Source organism: Monodelphis domestica, chromosome 3 (genome assembly GCF_027887165.1).
Source record: "Monodelphis domestica isolate mMonDom1 chromosome 3, mMonDom1.pri, whole genome shotgun sequence".
Taxonomy (NCBI): domain Eukaryota; kingdom Metazoa; phylum Chordata; class Mammalia; order Didelphimorphia; family Didelphidae; genus Monodelphis; species Monodelphis domestica.
In genome coordinates, this window is record NC_077229.1 from 212,029,350 (window position 1) to 212,050,834 (window position 21,485).

General features: G+C 39.3%; 1 protein-coding gene across 3 annotated transcripts in view; it reads left to right on the plus strand.

Moving 5' to 3' along the window:
* The first annotated feature begins 7,322 nt into the window (after nt 1–7,322).
* The window catches only part of GMPR (guanosine monophosphate reductase), an 84,021-nt gene continuing 69,858 nt past the window's right edge, over nt 7,323–21,485 (plus strand). The window contains exons 1-3 of one of the 3 annotated variants that reach the window (XM_056823471.1): nt 7,323–7,702; nt 16,307–16,426; nt 20,812–20,895. In XM_056823471.1, coding sequence (XP_056679449.1) covers nt 7,616–7,702; nt 16,307–16,426; nt 20,812–20,895 — 291 coding nt within the window. In that variant the 5' untranslated portion in view covers nt 7,323–7,615. The remainder of the gene's footprint in view (nt 7,703–16,306; nt 16,427–20,811; nt 20,896–21,485) is intronic. The other 2 variants (XM_056823473.1, XM_056823472.1) reach the window with 2 other exon arrangements.

The window sequence follows — 21,485 nt, forward strand, 5'->3', positions numbered from 1 at the left end:
AGAGGAAAGACAGGTTGGAACATTTTTCTGGAAGACTAGTCATAAAAACTAGCCACTTGTTAACAGCTTGAACACACTGACAGCTTATTTGCCCACTAGGGATCTGAGATAGTTCCTAAGCCTGGTTTATCTGTTCTGAAAAAATGCCCATTAATCACTAGGGTTTTTGTTTCCTGCTTCCCCCACCTTTGATTGATTTCCAAGATAACATTTTTGAAGCAGCTGCCTGTCATGTTCAAGAACATGGCATGTGCCACATGTATACCAACCTTCCAAACTCAAAGAGCTTTCTTGACAATAATTTTGCCTTAAAAATTAGTTTGTTGGGGGCAGCTGGGTGGCTCAGTGGATTGAGAGCCAGGCCTAGAGACGGGAGGTCCTAGGTTCAAATCTGGCCTCAGACACTTCCCAGCTGTGTGACCTTGGGCAAGTCATTTGACCCCCATTGTCTAGCCCTTACCACTCTTCTGCCTGGAAACCAATACACAGTATTGATTCTAAGACAGAAGGTAAGATTTTTTTTTTTTTAATGAGTTTGTTACCATGTAGTCTTGTAAGAATGCAAAACAGGCCATAAATCCACTGAGGCAGTGGGTGAATTCTTAGCCATGATACACTTTTAGGAAAGGCCCTGGACACACTGCTTTCTTCACTCCCCTCTACTTATTCTCCAGATTAATTGATCTTCTTACCAGCAGCTTTGATTCCCCCCACTGCCACCCCAATGATTCCAGCTCCCTGTTATGTTTTTCCTTCTTCTATTAGAAGATAGCATATTCAGTGAAGGGTAATACCTGCTCATCCACCTTTGGTGTCCATCTGCTCTCACCTGTGACTCCAAGAAGCTATAGTATGTATACTAGCCACACCCTGGTAATCTGTCTCAATAGGCAGTCTAGATCCAATTAAGGGTAATTATCTCATTTTTATATTCACAATAACTTTGGGAGGTATCATTTTTATTATTTTCACTTTATAAAGAAACCAAGGCAGACAGAAGTCAAGTGGCTAGCTCAGGGTCACAAATCCTGAAATCCAGTGGAAGGAGGGAATGAGAACAATTTATTTCAACGGTCATGAAGGAGGTGAAACAAGTGATGTGGAATATTAGAACTTGATTAGACATTAAAGAAACCAAGGTGATCTATTTCATCCTGGGCCATTGCCAGTGATCTTGACTTTTGTCTTGCCACTGGACTTTGATGACTCTGGTAGAAAGAGAGAGGTTGATGACTTTGTGGAACTCTGCCTCACTTAAATCCAATAAAGACCTCACCCAGTGATGTCATTTTGGTTCTCTTTGAGCATGAAGGACAACAGCCAACCAACCAACAATCATAAGTTTCTTGAGAATAGAAGATATCTTGTTTTCTATATCTTTGTCCTCAGCACTTATGTATATGCCTGACATATACCAAACACAATATCTATCATCTATCTACTTAGCTATCTTCTCTCTCTCATTCTCTCTCTTTCTCTCTCTCTCTCTCTCTCTCTCTCTCTCTCTCTCTCTCTCTCTCTCTCTCTCTCTCTCTCTCTCTCTCTCTCTCTCTCTGTTTATCTTCTATCCCCAAGAGTAATGTAGAGAACAGTCAGTATAATAATATAATAGTAAGAAAAAAAACCAGGTTTTAATACCCAATCTGTTCCAACTGGGTAATCTGCAGGATCCCATGCTTTAAATAGCTCTTAAAATAGCCAAGTTTGAACATGAATGCTCCAAAGACAAATAGGGGTGATATCAGGTAAGCCTTTTTTTAAACCCTTACCTTCCACCTTAGAATCAATACTAAAGATATATATGTATATATATATGTATATATGTGTATGTATAAATATAATAAACAATGTTTTACTTATTTCTATTTATCAGTTCTTTCTCTGGCACTAGATGTATACAAATCATTCTTCAAACAATATGTCTGGTGCTGTATATAATGTTCTCTTGGTTCTCCTTATTTCACTGTTCCTAATTTCATGTAGGTCTTCAGCTCTGAGATATCACCTCAAACCTTTCAGATTGACTAAAATAATAAAAAGGAAAATGGCAGATGTTGAAGAGGATGTGGAAAAATGGGGACACTATTCATTGTTGGTGAAACTGTGAACTGATCCCACCATTTTAAAAAATTATTATTATTTTTTTTACCAAATACAATAACAGATTTCCATACAAGTTTTCCTAAGTTATGTAACTGAACTTATCTCCTGTCACCACCCCTTTTCCCTTTCCCCTCCCAGTGCTGGTAGATGATTCAATTTGGTTTATAGATGTATTATCATGCAAAACATTTCCATATTGGTCATTTTTGTTAGTGACTAATCTTATAAACCAAAACCCCAAATTAGAAACCCAAATAAACAATTGAAAAAAATCACATGCTTTCAGCTGCATTCTGACTACAACAGAATGTGAAGGTGGATAGCATTCTTGTTCATAAATCTCTCAGAATTGTTATGGATCATTGTATTGCAAATAATAGCTAAGTCTATCACAGTTGATCATTCCACAATATTGCTATTTCTGTGTACAGTGTTTTCCTGGCTCTGCTTATTTCACTCTGCATCAGTCTTTGAAGGTCTCTCTAGCTCTTTCTGAAATTATTTTGTTCATCATTCCTTACAGCAAAATAGTCTTCCATCACCATCAAATATCACAATTCATTTAGCCATTCTCCAATTGATGGACGCCCTTCAATTTCCAATTCTTTGCCCCCACAAAAAGAGCAACTATAAATACTTTTGTATAAACAGGTCCTTTTACATTTTAAAAAATCTTTTTGAGATATAGACCTACTAGTGTGGTATTACTGGATCATAGGGTATGCATTTTTTCATAGCCTTTTGGGCATAATTCCAAATTACCTTCCAAAATGGTTGGATCAGTTCGCAACTCTACCAGCAATGCATTAATGTCCCAGTTTTGTCACATCCCCTCCAATATTTATCATTTTGCTTTACTGACATATTGGCCAATCTAATGGTGTGAGGTGGTACCTCAAAGTTGTTTTAATTTCTCTAATCAAAAGGGATTGAGAACATGTTTTTATATTGATTATTGATAGCTTTGATTTCTTCATCTGAAAACTGCCTATTCATTTACTTTGACTACATATGAATTGGGGGGATGTATTTTTAGTCTTAACTTAGTTATTTATATATTTGAGAAATAAGATCTTTATCAGATAAGTTTGTTATAACAATTTTTTTTCAGTTTGTTGTTTCCTTTTGTAATGGAGGGGAAGGAATGGAGTCCCCCACTACTTAATTCAGAACTAAAGTGTGGTAGAGATGTAATGGAGCTAAAAGGGGGACAGATTGTTTCTCCCCTCTCTTTCCCTAGAAACCCCCAGAGGCTGTCTTCGGATTCACAGATTATAATTTCTTGAGAGACTGAGTTGAAGCAAAATCCAGAAGTGAACTGCTTCTTCTTCCTTGGGGAGGAAATCTTGTTCTCCTCCCCAAAGCTTCAAGTCCCTCTCCTTAAATATTATAAGCAGGCACTTGATCTATAGAGACAGCTATTTATTCTTGAGGAACACACAAAAAGTAGGGTAAATGAAATTGTGGGATAAGGTAATGGGAAAGTGGGACATGGGAAGTCCCTAAGGATTAATAATTGAAACCCTTCTACCCAAATCCTGCAAAGTCAGGCTTTGCCTGCCTGACCCTCTGGGGTCATTTGTAATAGCTATCCTGACTTCTACTGTCCTAACTATGGTATGAAGTTCAAGGACTGCTTTAATGGGAGAGAGGAGATTTTCCTGGGATGGATAGCTTTATATCAAAGTCCTATCCACTCCTGTTGTCTTCCACTAGATTGGGGGGGGGGGGGTCTGGATTCACAGAAGGATGATCAAGATTCATAGGTTTTCTCAGACCAAACTCCCTGGAGGACACCCCAAAGAGAAGTGAGTTAACTGCTTGGATTCTCTCAGCTCCTCAGTTCTTTCACTGGAATTCTCCACCCTTCTTGCCCTTCCTCCACTGGAGCTGGTCTTCCAGTATGATGAATCTGCCTTTCTGTCTTACAATTTCTAATCTTGGTTGGATTGGTTTTGTTGGTACAATGTTTCAAATTCATAGAGCCCTTGCCCCTGCAAATAGGAAAGAAAAATTTCTTCTTCTCTTCATTGGGACCAAGCATTATCATCAATATTATACCAAATTCAGCTTCAGAGAAGGGTGTTTGGTTGTTCTTTCCATTGCCATTGCTGTAGCCCTTATAGTCTATTGCTTTTCTGGTTCTGATCCCTTCAACACAAAAGTTTCTAATAACACATTCAGTCTTAAGAAGTATGTATTAACTACTTGCAAAGGATCCAAAAACCATGTACTATTTCATTTTCATTTTTTTCTCAAAACTGTTTTGAATATTCTGGAAATCTAAAGGAGAATCTATGCCATAGAAATGGTAGGACACTTAAAGTCAGAGAAAAACTCCAACTTGTGTCAACCAGTTCCACTGACTATTAGTTCCTCTCATAATATGAAAAGTTAGCCCTCTCTGCTGGGATAAAGGCAACCACTTGAGAGCTAGAGGAGAAGAAAAGACATACTTCAGTATTTCAAGACTCTGGTTTCATTATCAACTTTTAGTTCAGTCTCTGGCACACAGTAGATGCTTAAAATATGCCTTCTTTGCCCATCCATTCTGGTCCTCCATTCACTCATGATAGAGAACTTTCTTTTAATGTGGCCAGCCTTCTGATGATGGACTTCTCCAAATTCAGCCAGGCTGCTCCTCATACAAAAGACTTCTCTAGTCTTCTCCAGGCCTGGTGCTAAAGCTTTTCCCACTTGGTAGATCTTGCCAGCATCATACTTTGCTGACACAGCCATTGAAAACCCATAGTTGCCAAGCCACAGTGAGACTTCAGAGCAGTAGTGGAGTAGGGCAGAAAAGAAATGGATGTGACTAAGATGAGAAATAGGATGCAAGGGGGAAAAGACAAGGAAGAGGACTTAGTGAGGTCACCCTGGTGGAGTATCAAATGCTTATCTTTGTATATTAGGACTGCATTAGCATAGAGGAAGCATAGAGGTCCATTCACTTTATTTTAGAGGGTGATATTGGCTTAATTATGTTATAGCTAGATCATACCCTTCTTACTAGAGCAAAATATTGTAAAGAAGTTATTTTTATTTAAAAAAAAACTTCAAGGAAATATGGCATAATGGTTAGAGTAATTACTAGACTTGGAGTCAGAGTTCCTGACTCTCTAATTTACAAAATGTGTGGACCATGGGCAAATCATTTGCTTCAGATTTCCCAATCTGTAAAAGAATGGAATTTTGAATAGCTGACCTCTAAGATCCCTTCCAGCTCAGAGTTCTGGACAGGCAACAGGCTTATATTACCTTAAAAGCAACACTTTGGGCACTTAATTTGAAAACACTCTTAAATATTCAGGAAATCATCTGGTAAGAATTATGTTGTCTTTTACTTTCTTTGGGTAAGAAGGAAGCATGGAGGAACCAGGAAGAAGATGAGGAAGTAAGTTGGGTTGTTAGTAGCATATTATTATTGATTGGTATTTACATTAAAATTACTATTGTGCATCTTTATCATAGTATCATCAATCTGTGGCTAGAAAGAACCTTAAGGGCCATTTAGCCAAATCACTTATAAAAACAAACTCACAAACCCTTACCTTCTGTTTTAGTATCAATTCTAAGATTGAAGAAGACCAAGGGCTAGGCAATCAGGTTTAAATGACTTGCTCAGGATCACACAACTAGGATGTTCCTGAGGTTAAATTTGAATCCAGATCCTTAGGATTCCAGGCCTGTGCTACCTACTTGTCCCTTGAAACATCTTACCTAATAGATGAGAAGTGATAGTACTTTATTGATTCTTTTTCTGACTATTAATAGGATCATACCCTGAATTCCTGAAAATCCCAAACATGGATCATTGAAAAACCTCTTGTACAAGATGTGTACTTGCCACTCCCCTCCAAAGTTTTGTTTATTTCTTTTTAGCAGAACCATTAATCATTAACCAAATGGAATTTTTTTATTCCCTTACTAATTTTCTTAGAGGAGCAAGAATTTCCCAAACCCCTCCCATTTCCCACTATATTCCTTATGGCAATGATTCTAAACCTAGGTTGTGGTCTTGAGCCCCTTCTCTGAATATTTTTAAATGCCTGAATTGAAATACATAATATTACAAAGCAAACCAATTATATTGAAATAAAGGTGTATTTTCCCATCTAATTTCACCCTTCTCCAACTATTCTTAGATATAGACCCCTGCTCAGCCATTGGTTGAAAAATTGAGCTTGATGAAAATCTCTAGAAAATAGGCAAGTGGATGGTAGACTTCTCCTTTACCTTTTTAATCCAACAGCCAAATAACACTGCATTCAGTATCTAGGCCAAAAATGCATGTCTCAGTGTTCCACAAGAGTGTCATGCTGGTAAACTGAAGCAGGAAGCAAAATAAGAAAGATAAGGAAGTATATGTATATATAGTAAATCCACATGTGCATATGTGCAGATAAATATGTATATATAAAACCATAACTATATGTATGCTTTGTATATATAAGTATGTGTGCATATCTATGTAGGAGAGGCAGAGGAGAGATAAAGAGAGGAGAGAAAGGGAGAGAGACAGAAAGGGAGAGAGAGAAAAGATAAGAGTTTTTCTATATTTCCTTTTAACCGAAATAGTAACAAAATTTGAAATTTGGTGATATATAATTTGTAACAGTTTGAGCTCATATACAGATAAATATGTATATGCAATTTATTACTATAAAGATGTATGTATCTGTGTATGTATATGTGTGCTTATATAAGTATATTTGGAGAGAGACAACAAGAGACAAGAGAGAGGAAGAAAGAGATGGGGAGAGGGGAAAGATTGAAGTGAGAGAGACAGACCCCGAGAGATATAGAGACAAAGAGAGACATGGAGAGATAGAGACAGAGAAACAGGGAAAGAGAGGGAAGAAATAGGGAGGGGAGAAAGAGAGGAGTGAGAGAAGCAGACAGTGGGAGAGTCACAGAGAGATAGAAATATGTGACACCCAGCTGTGGATGGGGGAGGGGATGGAGGATGTTTTTTTTTTTTTTTAAACATCAGGAGTTATTTTCATAGTTTCCTTTCACTATCAGCTTGTCTTTAAACCTGGAGCTTCCTGTAGGATTGCCAGCCTTGCCCAGCCCTATTCTCCAGACACACTCAGTGCTATCGATTACTCTGCTGCAGTGCCCTGGCTCATACCCCACTCCATTTGGAGGGAACCGGGACGAGAACTGGGCTGGAGAGGGGAGGGAAGATAGGAAGGAGGGAGGTAGGAAAGAGGGAGGGAGAGAGGGTGGGAGGGAGGAAGAGTGAGCTAGCAGCTGAGAGAGCCGGAGCAGGAAACAGGAGACAGCGTGCGCCCGCTCCTAATAAAGCTATGGGTCATTGGGCCTCTCTGTGATACTCAGCCGGCACAGACCGTCATTTCGGGCCGCCCCTCGAGCTCGACCGCAGCTGAACCCACCGCGGAGCCAGCCAGCGCCGCCCCTGCCCCTGCAGCAACAAGGGGACCGGTCTCCCAGTTCCAAAAAGAGAGGTTGGCAGAAAGAGACAAATCCTTCCTGCGGATCCCACAAGATGCCCCGGGTAGATGCAGACCTCAAACTGGACTTTAAAGATGTCTTGCTCAGACCTAAACGAAGCAGCCTCAAAAGCCGATCCGAGGTGGGGAGCGAGCCTGAAGCCTCGTGGCCGTTATGTGCTTTGAGTTCTCTCTCTTTTCCTTTTCTTGGTACCTAATGTCAAATTTCTGGAACATTGTTTGCCTTCCTGAGATTCCTAAGCTTAACGCTGTGTTATTTTTCCTGCGACCACATGTGGCGAAGGTCAGCTATTCTCATGCCAAAGCAGGAGAATGACTTTAGAGCTGAGAGAGAAAGGAAAAGAGAGAATGGAGAGTTATTTTCCAAGTCCACGCTAGGGGTAGGGGCAGGGGTGGCGGTGGTGTTGGTGGCGGCGGTGGGAGTGGGTGGGAGGGAGTTAGATGGAAGAGAAATTGAGACTGGCACTGCCACAAGTGAGCAAAGTAATAATTGTTTATCAAAATACCTTTGGATTGGACTTTTATGTAGTGTGTGTGTGAGAATAGCATATGCCCGGGTGCTAAGGGTGAGGGGCAGGAGGGGATACTAAACTACCTTTGTTTTTTTGCTGCTGTTCCCAGTATTTGAGGGCTGCTGCTGACTTTAAAACACTCAGGGATCCCTGGAGTTCTCTGACTTTGGAAATGTCTTTGAGAAGGAGCTCCAGATACATTGCCTATGGAGCTAGTGAGCTTAATAGGGGGCTCCTTTTCCTTCCGGGGGAGGGGGAGGTATGTTTCCAGGCTAAATATGACACCAAGGAATTGGATGGACTTGCTGTCCTAGCCAGAAGCCTTAAGAGTGGGAGGAAAATGTTGGGGGATGGGGGGAAAGATCCCAGCAGGTGGTTGTGTATTTTGACATTTCTTCTTGAGATGGAAGGAAGGCTTAGTGAAGAGGTGGCCCTATGCATTGTAAATGGCCTAGGGGGGAAGAAGTTGAAGGAGTGGCTGGTTGGTATGGTACTGGGGCAGAAGGAGGAGAGAGGTCAAGGAAGGATCAGGTTAACTTATTCTTTGTGCATAATGGTGGTGACAATAGTAGCTTAGGAAATCGGACACCATCACTGAGGCTGGACACAGGAGTAAACAGAGCAAAGCAGAGCCAACTCACTGCTGCATCACAGTTGGTTTCAGAAACAGGAGCCTGAATACTGTAGGCAAGGACACATACCTGTTTGTTTTGTTGCCTAGGGTTTAGCATGACTTCTCAAGGGTGCCTGGTGCTGCCATCCAGGAAGTCTTGTTCTGGCTGGGTAGGGGATTTTGCCCACGAGTGAGAAGTAAAGTCACCTTGTGGAGTAGCAGAGCTGACTGGTTGGCTGGGGTGCGGTGCAGTGTGATACAGGAACAGGCTGATCTAGAATTAACTCTCACCACTCTAGCTGGCAGAAGCTTGGTGCCTCCCTTCCTGGTGCCTTTCCATGGAGCCAGGAACACAAAAGATTTTGGTGGGATCCTCAGGGCTGCCAATAGCTTACATGATAGGATTTCAAGGTCCCAGAGAAACTTCTCTATTCCCTTTCTTTCCTCTTTCCCAAGCCTTTCAAAAGCCTCATCCACCTCTTGGTTGAGATCTGACTTTCCTTTAAGGCACAAAACCTTTTGCATTCCGCAATTGGAGATCAGGGTTAAAATGAACATGTAATAGAAGAGATAATAACATATCTCTAGAACATCATTCATCACTTATTAAGAAGCCTGTTACAATGCAGGCATTGTGGTAAAAATAACTGAAGATAGACATTTTACTGGGTAGTGGGGAAAAGGAGAGAGTGTTGGGGCACCGGAGGTGGCACTGAGGGATATTGGGAGAAACTAAAGAAAAATAATTTTTTTTACAATAAATTTTCTTGGAGCTAGTCCTGATGATGGGGCAGATGGCACTGTGACAGAGGACAGGGAAGAGAGGGAACAGAGAATCATCTAGCTTGGTAAAGCACTCTCAGGCTAGACTTCTGGCTGGTAGGCTGGATCCCCTAGAGAAAGGGTTTGTAGAACAAATTCCAAATGTGATCACTAGAAGATAAAAGGTATTGACTGTTCACAAAACCCCAAACAGCAAAGGACTAGGCCTCTTGGGTTGTTTTTAGTGATTTCCCTTTCTATCCTTGTTTTGTCCTTGGCCTCCCAATAAGAATACTGCGGAGACATCAGTTTAATGGAATCACAGAAATTCAGAGTTGAGAAGGACCAACAGCCTCTTGTTGTGATATAGTCATTCAACCTGCTTTAAAAGGCCTTTATTAAGGATCACTGGCTCTTAAAGTTGGAGTTGAAAGTTGACCACAGAGAACAGTTAACCTAACCATCTTATTTTAATGATAAGGGAACTGAAGGGCATAGTGGTTAAGTGACTTGTCCAAGATCACACAGATGGTAAATAGCAGAGCAAAACTTGATCCCATTTCATCTGAGTCCAAATCCAATCTTTCTTAGCCCCCTTTCCACCAGCTTTCAACTTCCCAAAGCAGCCCATTCCTTTTTTTGGATAGTACTACCAGGAAGGAAGTTTTTCCTTCTGTTAAGCCTAGATTTTCTTTTTTACAACTAGGATCATGGCAAAAAAAATTATATAGATAAAGCATTTATTAAGTGTTTACTGAGTGCCAGACATTTTGCTTGGTGTTAAAGACATGAATATTTATTAAAACTCCTACCCCCAAGATGGTCCTTACTCTCAAGGAGCTAACATTCTAATGGAGGAGGAAAAAGCATAAAGGAAAGGTAGAAAGGGAAGAGGAGAAACCATTGGAAGGATGAGTTGAACTGAGAGCAAAATAAGCACACCTCAAAAAATGGTGATCTCAGCCTGCATCCCATCAGTCTGGAGGACCAGCCCCCAGCCTGGAGCTGGATGGGCACCTTAGAGGTAGTGTAGTCCATCCCCTTCATTTTATCGGTGAAGAAACAGGGAAGTTAGGTGATGCTTACAAGGTTGCAAAGCTAGTAAGTGTCAGTCCCTTTTTTTTTCTGATGCTGTCTTCTGAATGAAACAGAAATCTTTCCTCCTCCAGTCTTATTCTTGTGCTGCTGCTCTTCTCTTCTTCAGAGTGAGGGTGTCTCCATTTTCATTCATGCCCAGGGTTCTTTTTAAATTTTAAATTCTGTCCCACATTTCTGACCTCAGTCCTCCATGCCTTCCATCAGGTCCCTGCAATGGCAAGGTGATATGAATATATCCTATTGATATATCCCAGATTTAGGAAATCTGGGATTCCAAGAGGTGCTAAAACAAATGGACCAGTCCCCTTGCACCAGAGTAACCTGAGGGTAACAGTATTCTCCTCCATTGTGTAGGGGACCTAAGTGTCATAGTCTAATTATTCCTGGCCTAAGGGCCTCAGGGAGATCAGACCTACTCACAGTCCTTTGGGGGATTCATTTTTCACCTTATCACTGGTCTAGGGTTGCTCTCTATTTAGATGGCATTTAAGGTCTCCTCCACTTCTAAATCTCAGGATGGACTTCAGCAAGGTAGAGTGTGATAATAACAATAACAAAAATAATAATAACTAATATTTAAATAGTGGTTACTATAAGCCAGGGACTGGGCTATTTTACAATTGCTATTTCATTTAATCCTCACAACAACCCTGTGAGGTAAGTGCCATAATTATACTTAAAAAAAAAAAACAAAAACAAAAGCAAAAAAAAACCCCTTACCTTCCACCTTAGAGTTAATACTGTGTATTGGTTCCAAGGCAGAAAGAGCAGAAAGGGCTAGACAATGGGGGTTAAGTGATTTATCTAGGGTCATACAGCTAGCAAATCTGAGGCTCAGGACATCCCATCCTTAGGCTTGGCTCTCAGTCTGCAGAGTCACCTAGCTGTCCCCTATTATTATTCTTGTTACAGATGAGGAAACTGAGGCAAACAGAAGTTAGAAATCTTGCTTAGGATCACACAGCTATTAAGTGTCTGAGACTAGTTTTGAACTCAGGACATTCTGATTTTAGCCCCAGTGCTATATCTGGATTATGACATTTTCAATGGGAACATACCAAAATGTAAATAATTCAGATTAAATGTGTCTTGCCTACATTTTTTTCATAGAGAGGATTGTTGAACATTTATCAGCGCATTACCAGGTGTAAGTCATGTCACATCTGTTGTCTTTAGTGTCTTAATCTTTGCAATGAGAAAGTTGGATTAGAAGGCTGCTGAGCCTCAGAACTGCCAGGAATTTGTTCTGAATCTTCAGAACTGAGGGTGAGGACTTTCTGAATTGATAGTGTCACTTAAACTATACTACCCTAGCCCAAAACCTCATTCAAAGACTTGAGGTTGATGGGAACTCAACAGGCACCTCCTGCTGGGGAACTGGTCACAGAGCTATTTGAATGAACACTTGCCTCCTCATTGACCTTAAGGCAATGAGTTGATGAACTTATGTTCCTGCTCAAGGAGCCTAAAAAAGATTTAAAAGCTGGAATGTGGAGCAGGTGTGTACATGCCTTGTGGGCCTGCTCTGTCCAGAAGCCAGCCACTGCATATTAAATGTCAGCCTAGTTTCTCAAATGCCACTGATGTTTTGAAGAAGTTTGTTCTTTTATGGTTCATCTCCGGGAATTAAACTAATAAAAATGATAGCTAGCATTTATATGAGGCAGCTAGGTGACCCAGTGGATAGAGCACCAGGCCTGGAGTCAGACAGGCTCCTCTTCATGAGTTCAAATCCAGCCTGAGACACTTATTATTGTGTGATCCCAAGCAAGTTACTGAACCCTGTTTGCTTCAAGTTTCCTCATTCATAAAATAAGCTGGAGAAGGAAATGAATGGCAGATCACTCCAATATCTCTGCCAAGAAAGCCCTAAATAAGGCCATGAAGTAAGGAGTGACTGAAAAGGACTACATAATGACAAAAGCATCTAGACACCACTTTAAGGTCTGCAAAGTACTTGACAAATGGGATCTTATTTTTATCTTCACAACAACCCTGGGAGGCTACAAGGAGGTTAAGTGACTTACTCTGAGTCATACAACTAGTAAGTACCTAAAGCTGATTTGAACTTAGTTCTTCCTGTTGGATTCTAAATCCAACACTATCCTCTTTGACAATTATAAATAGTTTGAATTTTGTAAGATCCTTTTAATATATTACTTCATTTGATCCTTACAATTCAAGGAGGCATGAGCTATAAGTATTATCCTAATTTTGTGAAAGAAGAAACTGAGGCTGAGAAAGATTAAGTGTCTTACTCAGGGTTACATAGTTAATAAGTGACAAAGGTCAGATTTGAACTCAGGTCATCCTAATTCCAAGGCTGGCAACCTCTCTATTATACTGTATTAGAACAGAAATTAATCACTCTTACTGAGGTCCTTGGATAACTTGTAATGGAACCATTCCCCAAGAAGCAAAACATTCAATTTATATAAAGTCTGGAGCTTATCAGGACTTGTCTTTTTAATGAATTTTTAATATGTTGTTAAAGTTCTTAGTTTGTCAGGGCAAAGTGTCCTTTGATATCATTAACTTGCATAGTATGAATTGAACTGTGTGCATTTTAAAAGTGTAATTGCAAATTTAGTCTTTGAAATACTATTTTTTTAGAATATTAAAAAAACGAACAACAGAACCATTCTCTCTACAAGTTATGAGTAATCTACTCATTAATTCATTAATATCTTAGAATTTATATATATAAATTATATTTATAATTTTTATATATATAATACATATTAATTTATATATATATAATGAGTAGAATTAGAACCAAGACTATGGATAGAAAAGGAGATGAGCTACCACATGCTTATGCAATTATGGGATCTTATTTCCCCTTATTGATTGTTTGCTGTTTTTTTAATTCATTGGTGTATGTTGTATGTGGTATTATATAGCCTGAAAAGGAATGAACATGGTGTGAAGTAACCAGGCAGGCATTTGGAATGGACGCTGTTTAAATCTTTTCACTCTAATAATAAGAACTAATAATTCTTATGGTTAGATTGGCTGCCTACATAGTAAGACACTGTCTCATCTAAGTGGATCTCTCTGTTTTCACTGGACAGACTTTGTCCACACAAATAGATACTCTATTGTATGTAAAACCATTTCTCTCAACATTTACAGAGGACTTATCAGTCTGATATAGCCTACATTATTTTTCTGTCTGAGTGCTGATCTTCAAGAGTCAAATTATTTTCAAAGGAAAGGAAAAGAAAGGCAAAGCACCTCTAAGTATACATTGGTAGAAAATGAATACAATTGCCAATCAATGGAGAAATGGGGAACTGAATAAGTTATGGCACATTGATGGAATACTTTTGTGCTGTAAGAAATGATGAAAGGGATGGCTTCAGAAAAACTTTGGAGGATTATATGAATTGATACAAAATGAAATGATCAAAACCAGGAGAATAATTTGAATAGTAACAGTAAAATTGTAAAGATAATGAACTGTGAGAGAATTAGTAACTGATCAATGAAATGATCTGCCACAATTCCAAAGGATTTTGTGAATTTAATGAAAATTATACCCTTCTTTCCTTTTAGAAAGAAAAGTCTTGAAAATCCATTTTAGTCCTATGTCTCAATCCCACCCAATAAAGACCTCATGGCTCCCTGGTCTTTTGGAAGATCCTTGCTTCTTGGGCCAGGTGACTCAGCATCTGGAAGACTGGCCTTCGACCCAGACTAAGGTCAAGCCTGTCTAACCTGGAGTAATATCACAGGGGTTATAAATTAGGGATAGGAGGAAACAGCAAAGTGTCTTAGTCCAAGGACTTGCCTGATAGGTCAACTTTCACATGATCTTTGGCTAGAAAGCAGCACGCTGGCCTTTTGACTTTTTCTGGTACGGCCTCCCTTAGCTAGTGAAGGGAGTTACGAGGTGAGTGGCAAACTCAGATTAGCTAGGCATGGTCATATGACTATATGTCTCTGTCCAACTCCAACTTTTACTATCTAATAAATAATTATAAATTAATATACAGTCTCTAGAGATCTAAAAGGATCATTATGAAAAATACTATTTACCTCCAGATAGAGAATTTCTAGATTTAGAATGCAGATTGAAGCATATTCTTCAATTTCTTTTTCTTGTCTTTTTAAGAACATGATTAATATGGAAATATGTTTTGCACAACTTCATATATATAGTAAGTATTGTATTTCGTGCCTTCTCAATGGGTACAGGAGAATGTGGAAGAATGGAGGTAATTTGGATCTGAAAATAAAAAACTAAAAAAGAAAAGAAAATGAATGCTTTAGTTTAATTAAGAGCTCCAGGGTTAGTGTAGACTTAGATCCAAGGCATTATAAAAGTAGTAGAACCACTCCTACATTTGTTCCACCCTTTCACTCATGGTATATTCAATATGGTATCTAGGTACTAATATTCAGTTTTTATCTAGGAATAGTGGGTTGGACACCTGTATGTTCTTTTGTGAATGTTTGGCTGAGTAGTGTGTTGTTAAATGCTTAATAATTGTCTTTTCAAAATTCCCATTAAAAATCCCTATACTGTGCTGAAAAACATATATAATATATATTAATATTTTCTATATCTCTTAAGTCAATGCAATTATTAAAAAACAACCAAACCTTGATTGGTAGCATTTGCCATCCAAAGTATAAATGCTCACACTGAAAATTTAACAATTTGCCCTCCTGAGCAGCTTTGAGATGGCTCCAACATATCCTTGGTTTGGTCCCAACTCACCGCTCTTGCTGAGGGAACCACTGTGTCAATCATTATCTATGTTTCTGGTGTCAGGATTAGATAGTGGCTCCCTAATCATGTGATGTTACAATTCCAATAGAAGTAATGTCCTTTCCCTTTAGCTCCTTGAAAACCAGATGGATGCTTTGGGGGGCAGCTGGGTGGCTCAGTGGATGGAGAGCTAAGACTAAAGATGGGAGGTTCAAATTTGCCCTCAGACATTTCCCAGCTTTGTGACCCTGGGTAAGTCACTTAACCCCCATTGCCTAGCCCTTACCACTCTTCTGCATTGGAATAAGTACTCTGTATTGATTCTAAGAGGGAAGGTAAGGGTTTATATATATGTATATATAAGCCTTTAGATCTATGACTCACCATAGTACAAACCATAGCTGTATAGATTTAGATTCATTAGAGTGAAACAGATGAAGAACTGGAAAAGATAAAGGCTAGATAGACTATGTAAAGGTGATAAAATCGTGTGATTAAAGCATCTGGATGGGGCTAGTCATGAAGGAAGTGATTTTGGAATTGATCCAGTTTCAAAAGGATTTGGCTCAAAAGTTGAGGGGAGGGAAGAGAATTTTTAGTGCAGAATGGTTTGGGCAGTGTACAGGAAGGGGAAAGGGCAACAGGTGATTTGGAAAGTTAGGAAAAGAAGGGCCTAAACAGCAAAAGGCCTTAATACCACTGGCTGGAAGCTTCATTATAGCAGAACATTTCTTTCAAACTGTATGATTTGACACCAACTTACCCAATAGAAAAGGTTTTAGCATTTAACTTGGATATAACCTATTGCCTTATATACATGGTGGTTTATGAAGAATAGCTTTTATTTTTCAGTGGAAAACCAATCTCCTCACACCAAAATTGATTCACTGAGTCATGTTCTTCATTGCTGTTTTGCTCACCCTCCAAACCCCTCTCACTAAATGCCACATGCTCTGCACCAGCCATGTGTGATAACCCAAAGAGAACATGGAGTACTTACTTACCTTTTCATTTTTCCCTATAGGTAGATCTTAAATGCAGCTTCTCATTTCGCAACTCCAAGCAAACCTACTCAGGGATCCCTATCATTGTGTCCAACATGGATACAGTTGGTACATTTGAAATGGCAGTCGTGATGACTAAGGTAATTTGTTGGAGCGATGAAGGATCTCCCTTTTTCTCCTCTGTAGCTGGGAACTGGAAAGTTGCCCCCTGGATGTTTGAAGGTTGACATGAGTTCTCATGAGTGCTTGATCAGCCAGTTGTGGATGCAGTGATGACTGTTCTACTCAATACCTGGTTAGAAACTTGAATGAGATCAACTCTTCCCTCACTGCAATCAAATAAAGGAAAAAATGTTATATTCAGTGGGGAACTATAGATCAGTATCCTTTCTATCTCTAACCCTAGTTTGGGAAGCTTGAAGTATTAAGAAACTAAATTGCTTGGTTGATGCTAGAGAGAAGAGTTATGATGTCAAGATTTAAAGCCTGGATTTTTTAGTTGTACTTAAAAAAAAAGCTATCTTTTAATACATTCTGATAATTCTCTTAGAGTCTTCTGGTCTTATGGTTTTTTTTTTCTTTTTATCTTGAACTTGAAAAATCAGTTCAATATGAGAGACTTGCCATCCCACCCTTCCAGGAAATGATTCTCTTATTCAACTTTAATTACCTTCCTGAATTAGAACAATTATACGCTCCTTGAAAACCTTGTTTCTCATTTCATTGGCTTCCTACTATACAACGCAGAGGTTTTCACACAGTAGGTCCTTAATAAATGCTCCCTTTAGAATAATGATGTTGCATGTGATGATTATAAATCTGTTTTGGTGGCCAAAGCAAAAAAGAGAGAAAAGAAAAACCTTTGATTAAAAAACAGTATTGACTCCAAGACGGAAGGTAAGGGTTTAAAAAAAAAAGTGTTTTCCATGAAAACAGCTAATTTAGTTATGGGAGTTACTTGGATTTATCATCATGATTAGGATGAAAATGATTTTGAATATTGCTCATACTTAGCAAATGGAGTTAGAATCATATCATAAAATCACATAAATGATCTTAGAAGTCATTGAGCACAACTTTCTACCCAATGTCCTAGAAAGAGTCATCCAACTTTATAACTTAATACCTCCAGAGAAGAGTATTCTCATTGTCTCATAGTCAGGTTAACAAGCATTTATTATGCACCTATTATATGCCAGACACATAGCTAAGTACTGGGGATACAAAGAAAAACAAAAAAACAGTCCCTACTTTCAAATAGCTCTTTGAAACCCTTTCATTCTTCTTTTTTCCCCCCACAACAAAGTGAAGTAATCCAAGCAGCAGCATCACCATTATTATTATTATTGTTGTTGTTGTTGTTATTAATAACTAACATTTAAATAGCACTAACTGTATGCCAGGCACTGTGCTAAGCATCTTATAGTTACGATCTCATTTGATCATCACAACAACCATAGGAGGTAAATCTTATTGTAATCCCCATTTTACATTTAAGGAAACTGAGGCAGATAGATGTTAAGTGATTTCCTCTGGGACATACAGCTAGTAAAGGCTCTGAGGCTGAATTTCAACTCATTTCTTCCTGAATTCAGGCCTGCTGCTCTATTTAATGCTCCACCTCTTTCTATTTTACAGATGAGAAATTTTCTATTTTCACAGATGAGGAATTCTAATTTTTAGCATCTCATTGACAGAATATTCTTTCCTATATTGACTTGAAATCTGATTTCACATAACTTCTTTCCATTGGCCTTACTTTTCCCCTTTAGAATCCCCCAAATTAAGTCTAATCCACCTTTCCTGTTACAATTTTTCAAATCTTTGAAGAATCTTTTTTTTCAAATCTTCTCTCCATCCTGGTTGTCTTATATCTGGATATCCTCCAGTTGGTAACATCTCTTAAAATTGAGCTCTGAACTCAGTAAACCAGATGTGGTCTGTTGTAGAGCACAGTGTAACTCTTACTTGATTTTGTTGGACTTTGTAATCTATTAATGAAGCCTAAGACTGTGTGCTTTTCTTGGACACTATGCTTCATTGTTGGCTTATATCGAATTTGTAGTCAATGAAAACCCATGTCTTTCTTTCAATCTCCTGTCCTGTCTAGTCACGCCTTCCATGGCTTATGTTTGTGCAGTGGATTTTGGAATGCAGGATTTTGAACTTGGATACTCCAAAAGATACATAAACTAATAATAATTTTCCTTAAGCTCGGATTTGACCATGTGATCTCCTTACTTGGTCAGCTCTAGTGGTTTCCCCTTTCCTCTAGTATAAAATATAAACTCTGTTTAGCTTGTAAAGCCTTACACAGCTTGGCCCGGATTTATCTTTCTAGCTTCTTTGGACATTATTCCCCCTGCTGAGCTCTGAGGTCCAGCCAAATTGGCCTTCTCTCTGCTCCTCGCACATGACAACCTATCGCCCATGTCTGGGTCTCTGTACTAGACATCCCTACTGCCTGGGATATCCTTACTGGTGCCTTATAGAGACTCTCTTGTTCTTTAAGACACAGCAAGCCTCCCAACTCAAGCAACTTTTTTTTTGACTACTTTGTAGACATTTATATTTATTCATTTATTGTTGTGCTTTCTGCATTTAAGTACGCAGTTGCTATAAGCTCCTTACAATTAGGGAGTTTTATTCTTTGTCCTCGTTTCCCCTGTACCTAGTGCAGTGACTACATAGGTGCCCATTAAATACTTGATGGTTATTGATCCATGTGCCTGTGCCTTCCAACAATGCAAACTGTAACTCCTCCGTGCCTGCCTATCCAATGTGACCCTCATCCAAGTCCTCTAACTAATTAACCACGAGGGCTCCACCTGTTGTTCTGGGTGACCTCCTTGGAGTCTCTTGATCTCAGGTCACTACCAGTGGAGCAAGTCAACTTGCTCTTGGTTAAGCCTCATACTTTTTCTAAACCCTTACCTTCTGCCTTAGTATCAATTCTAAGATAGAAGAGTGGCGAGGGCTAGGCAATTGAGGTTAAGTGACTTATAGGGTCACATAGCTAGGAAAGTTCTGAGGCTAGATTTGAACCCAGCTCCTCCTGTCTACAGGCTTAGTACTCTATGTCCTATCCCCTGTGCTACCTAGCTGCCCCATCCCTCATTCTTGAGATGTGAATAGGGTATCTCTCTCTCTTTTTTTTTTTTGGTGGGAAATACATTTCTTCTCATTACCTCCTTTATTCCAATTGAGCCAATGTAATTTTTTTTTTTGGCATTATGCTACAGCTTGTTCACACCATCCTTGTGGGACTGCACTGTTCTTTTGATCCTCAGCATCAGTTCTTCAAAGATGGTAATATTATCTGGCTCTACCAATTCAATAAGCATCTATTAAATACCTACCATGGACTTTTATTACCCTGGAAGGAGAATGAGGCTGACAACACTATGCCTCACGAATCCAATTTACTTGCAAGTCAAGACGTCACACATTGATCCTTCTTTGGAAATGACAGATGGGGCAGCTAATTAATATAGTGGATAGGGCACCTGGCCTGGAGTAAGGAGGACATGGGTTCAAATCTGGACTGAGACACTTAGCTGTGTAACCCTGGGCAAGTCACTTAACCCCGGATGTATAGAGCCCTTTTCTGTCTTAGAATTTTTACTGACAGAAGGTAAGGGTTTGGTAAAAAGAAAGAGGAAAAAAAAAGAAACAAAATGAAGGATGAACAACAATGTTCTAGTCACTGTGTTAAGTGCTAGAGCTATAAAAAAAAGCTAAAAGACAGTCCCTGCCTTCATGGAGCTTACTATCTAATTTTGTGGCCATGCTACACCACTGAAAGAGCATCAGCGGCTCTTTATTATTAGGGTACCTTTGGAGTTTTTACCTCTTTTATATACCTCCATGCTGTCAAAATTATCACCTCCAAGAAGGACCTCTTTTTTGTGTATTTAATCTGGTCTAGTAGGTCTTTCCTACCTTTGCTTTCTTCCTAAGGCTGGTCGGCTTCTTTAGAGCTCTTTCTATCACAACACACTGCCTCAATAATAATGTGACTATTCCAGATTTAGGCTAAGTAAAAAGGTGGAGCTTCTTGAAAGCCTGCGTAGAAATCAGCTGCCAGGGAAAACAGTTAATGCTTTATCTTGGTGCAGCCCTGCCTGGACTCTGGGCTTGATTTAGAAGCATCATTGAAAGCTCCTTTGACAGTTATGATTCCATTGGCCATTAGCTGTGGTAAGATGAAGTCTCCAGCAGGATATACAAAATCTCTGAGGATTGTCTCACTCCACTCGTGGTCCTACTGGCCTAGTTATAGCTGCTAATCTCATTGCAGGTGCTTTCCAATCAGGACAAAATTGCACACATGGTTTTGTGAATGTCATTACTTACCCAGACACCTTAGCCAACTGTCACCTCCTGGGAACATACTCAAAGCAAGGTATATGTGAGTGTCAGGAAAATGGATACTCTGACGTTGTTTGATAATAACTGCCATATGGGCAGAAGCAAAATGGGCTGACTTGGCTTCTAACCCTAATGATGTTGTTTTGTTTCCCAGCATGCCATGTTCACAGCAATCCATAAGCACTACACCCTGGAGGACTGGAAGCTGTTTGCCACAAATCACCCAGATTGCCTGGAGGTATGATCACATCATGATTATTGATCATTTGATTCATGTCCAGCAGTGTGTATATCATATTGGCAAGGGGGAAAACCCCGAGTTTTCAAGGGAATTTAGATTAGAGAGAAACATGATATTTAAGACATATTATGTGATGTTTTTATGCAGAAATTGGCTCAAGTGGAATGTGATTCTAAGGGTTTAGGCTAGATGACTTCTGATCTCTCAGATCTGGGGTTCTGGGATTCAGTTCTAGGATTTTATCATCCTATCTCTAAGAGGTCCTCTAATAGTAGACTCAATTAAGCAGGCAGACAGTGCTGCCTCCTGGGAGAGAGAAGTCCTAAAAATAGAAGAAACTAGATTGATTTTTTTAAAGGAATGGGAGGAGCAAAGGAAGATGGCTCTATGGATTATCTAGGCAATTTACAAGATCCAAATTAAGGACAATCTGGGAGGGGTCACTGTGCTATACTGCAAAGATGGGAATATCAAGGAATTAAGAGAGCATTTTTTTTAAAGAAGAGGAACAACAGCCTGCTGGAAGAAAGCAGTATCACATAGTGAAAAGAGAACTAAAAGTCAGAGATATGAGTTCAAATCCTTCC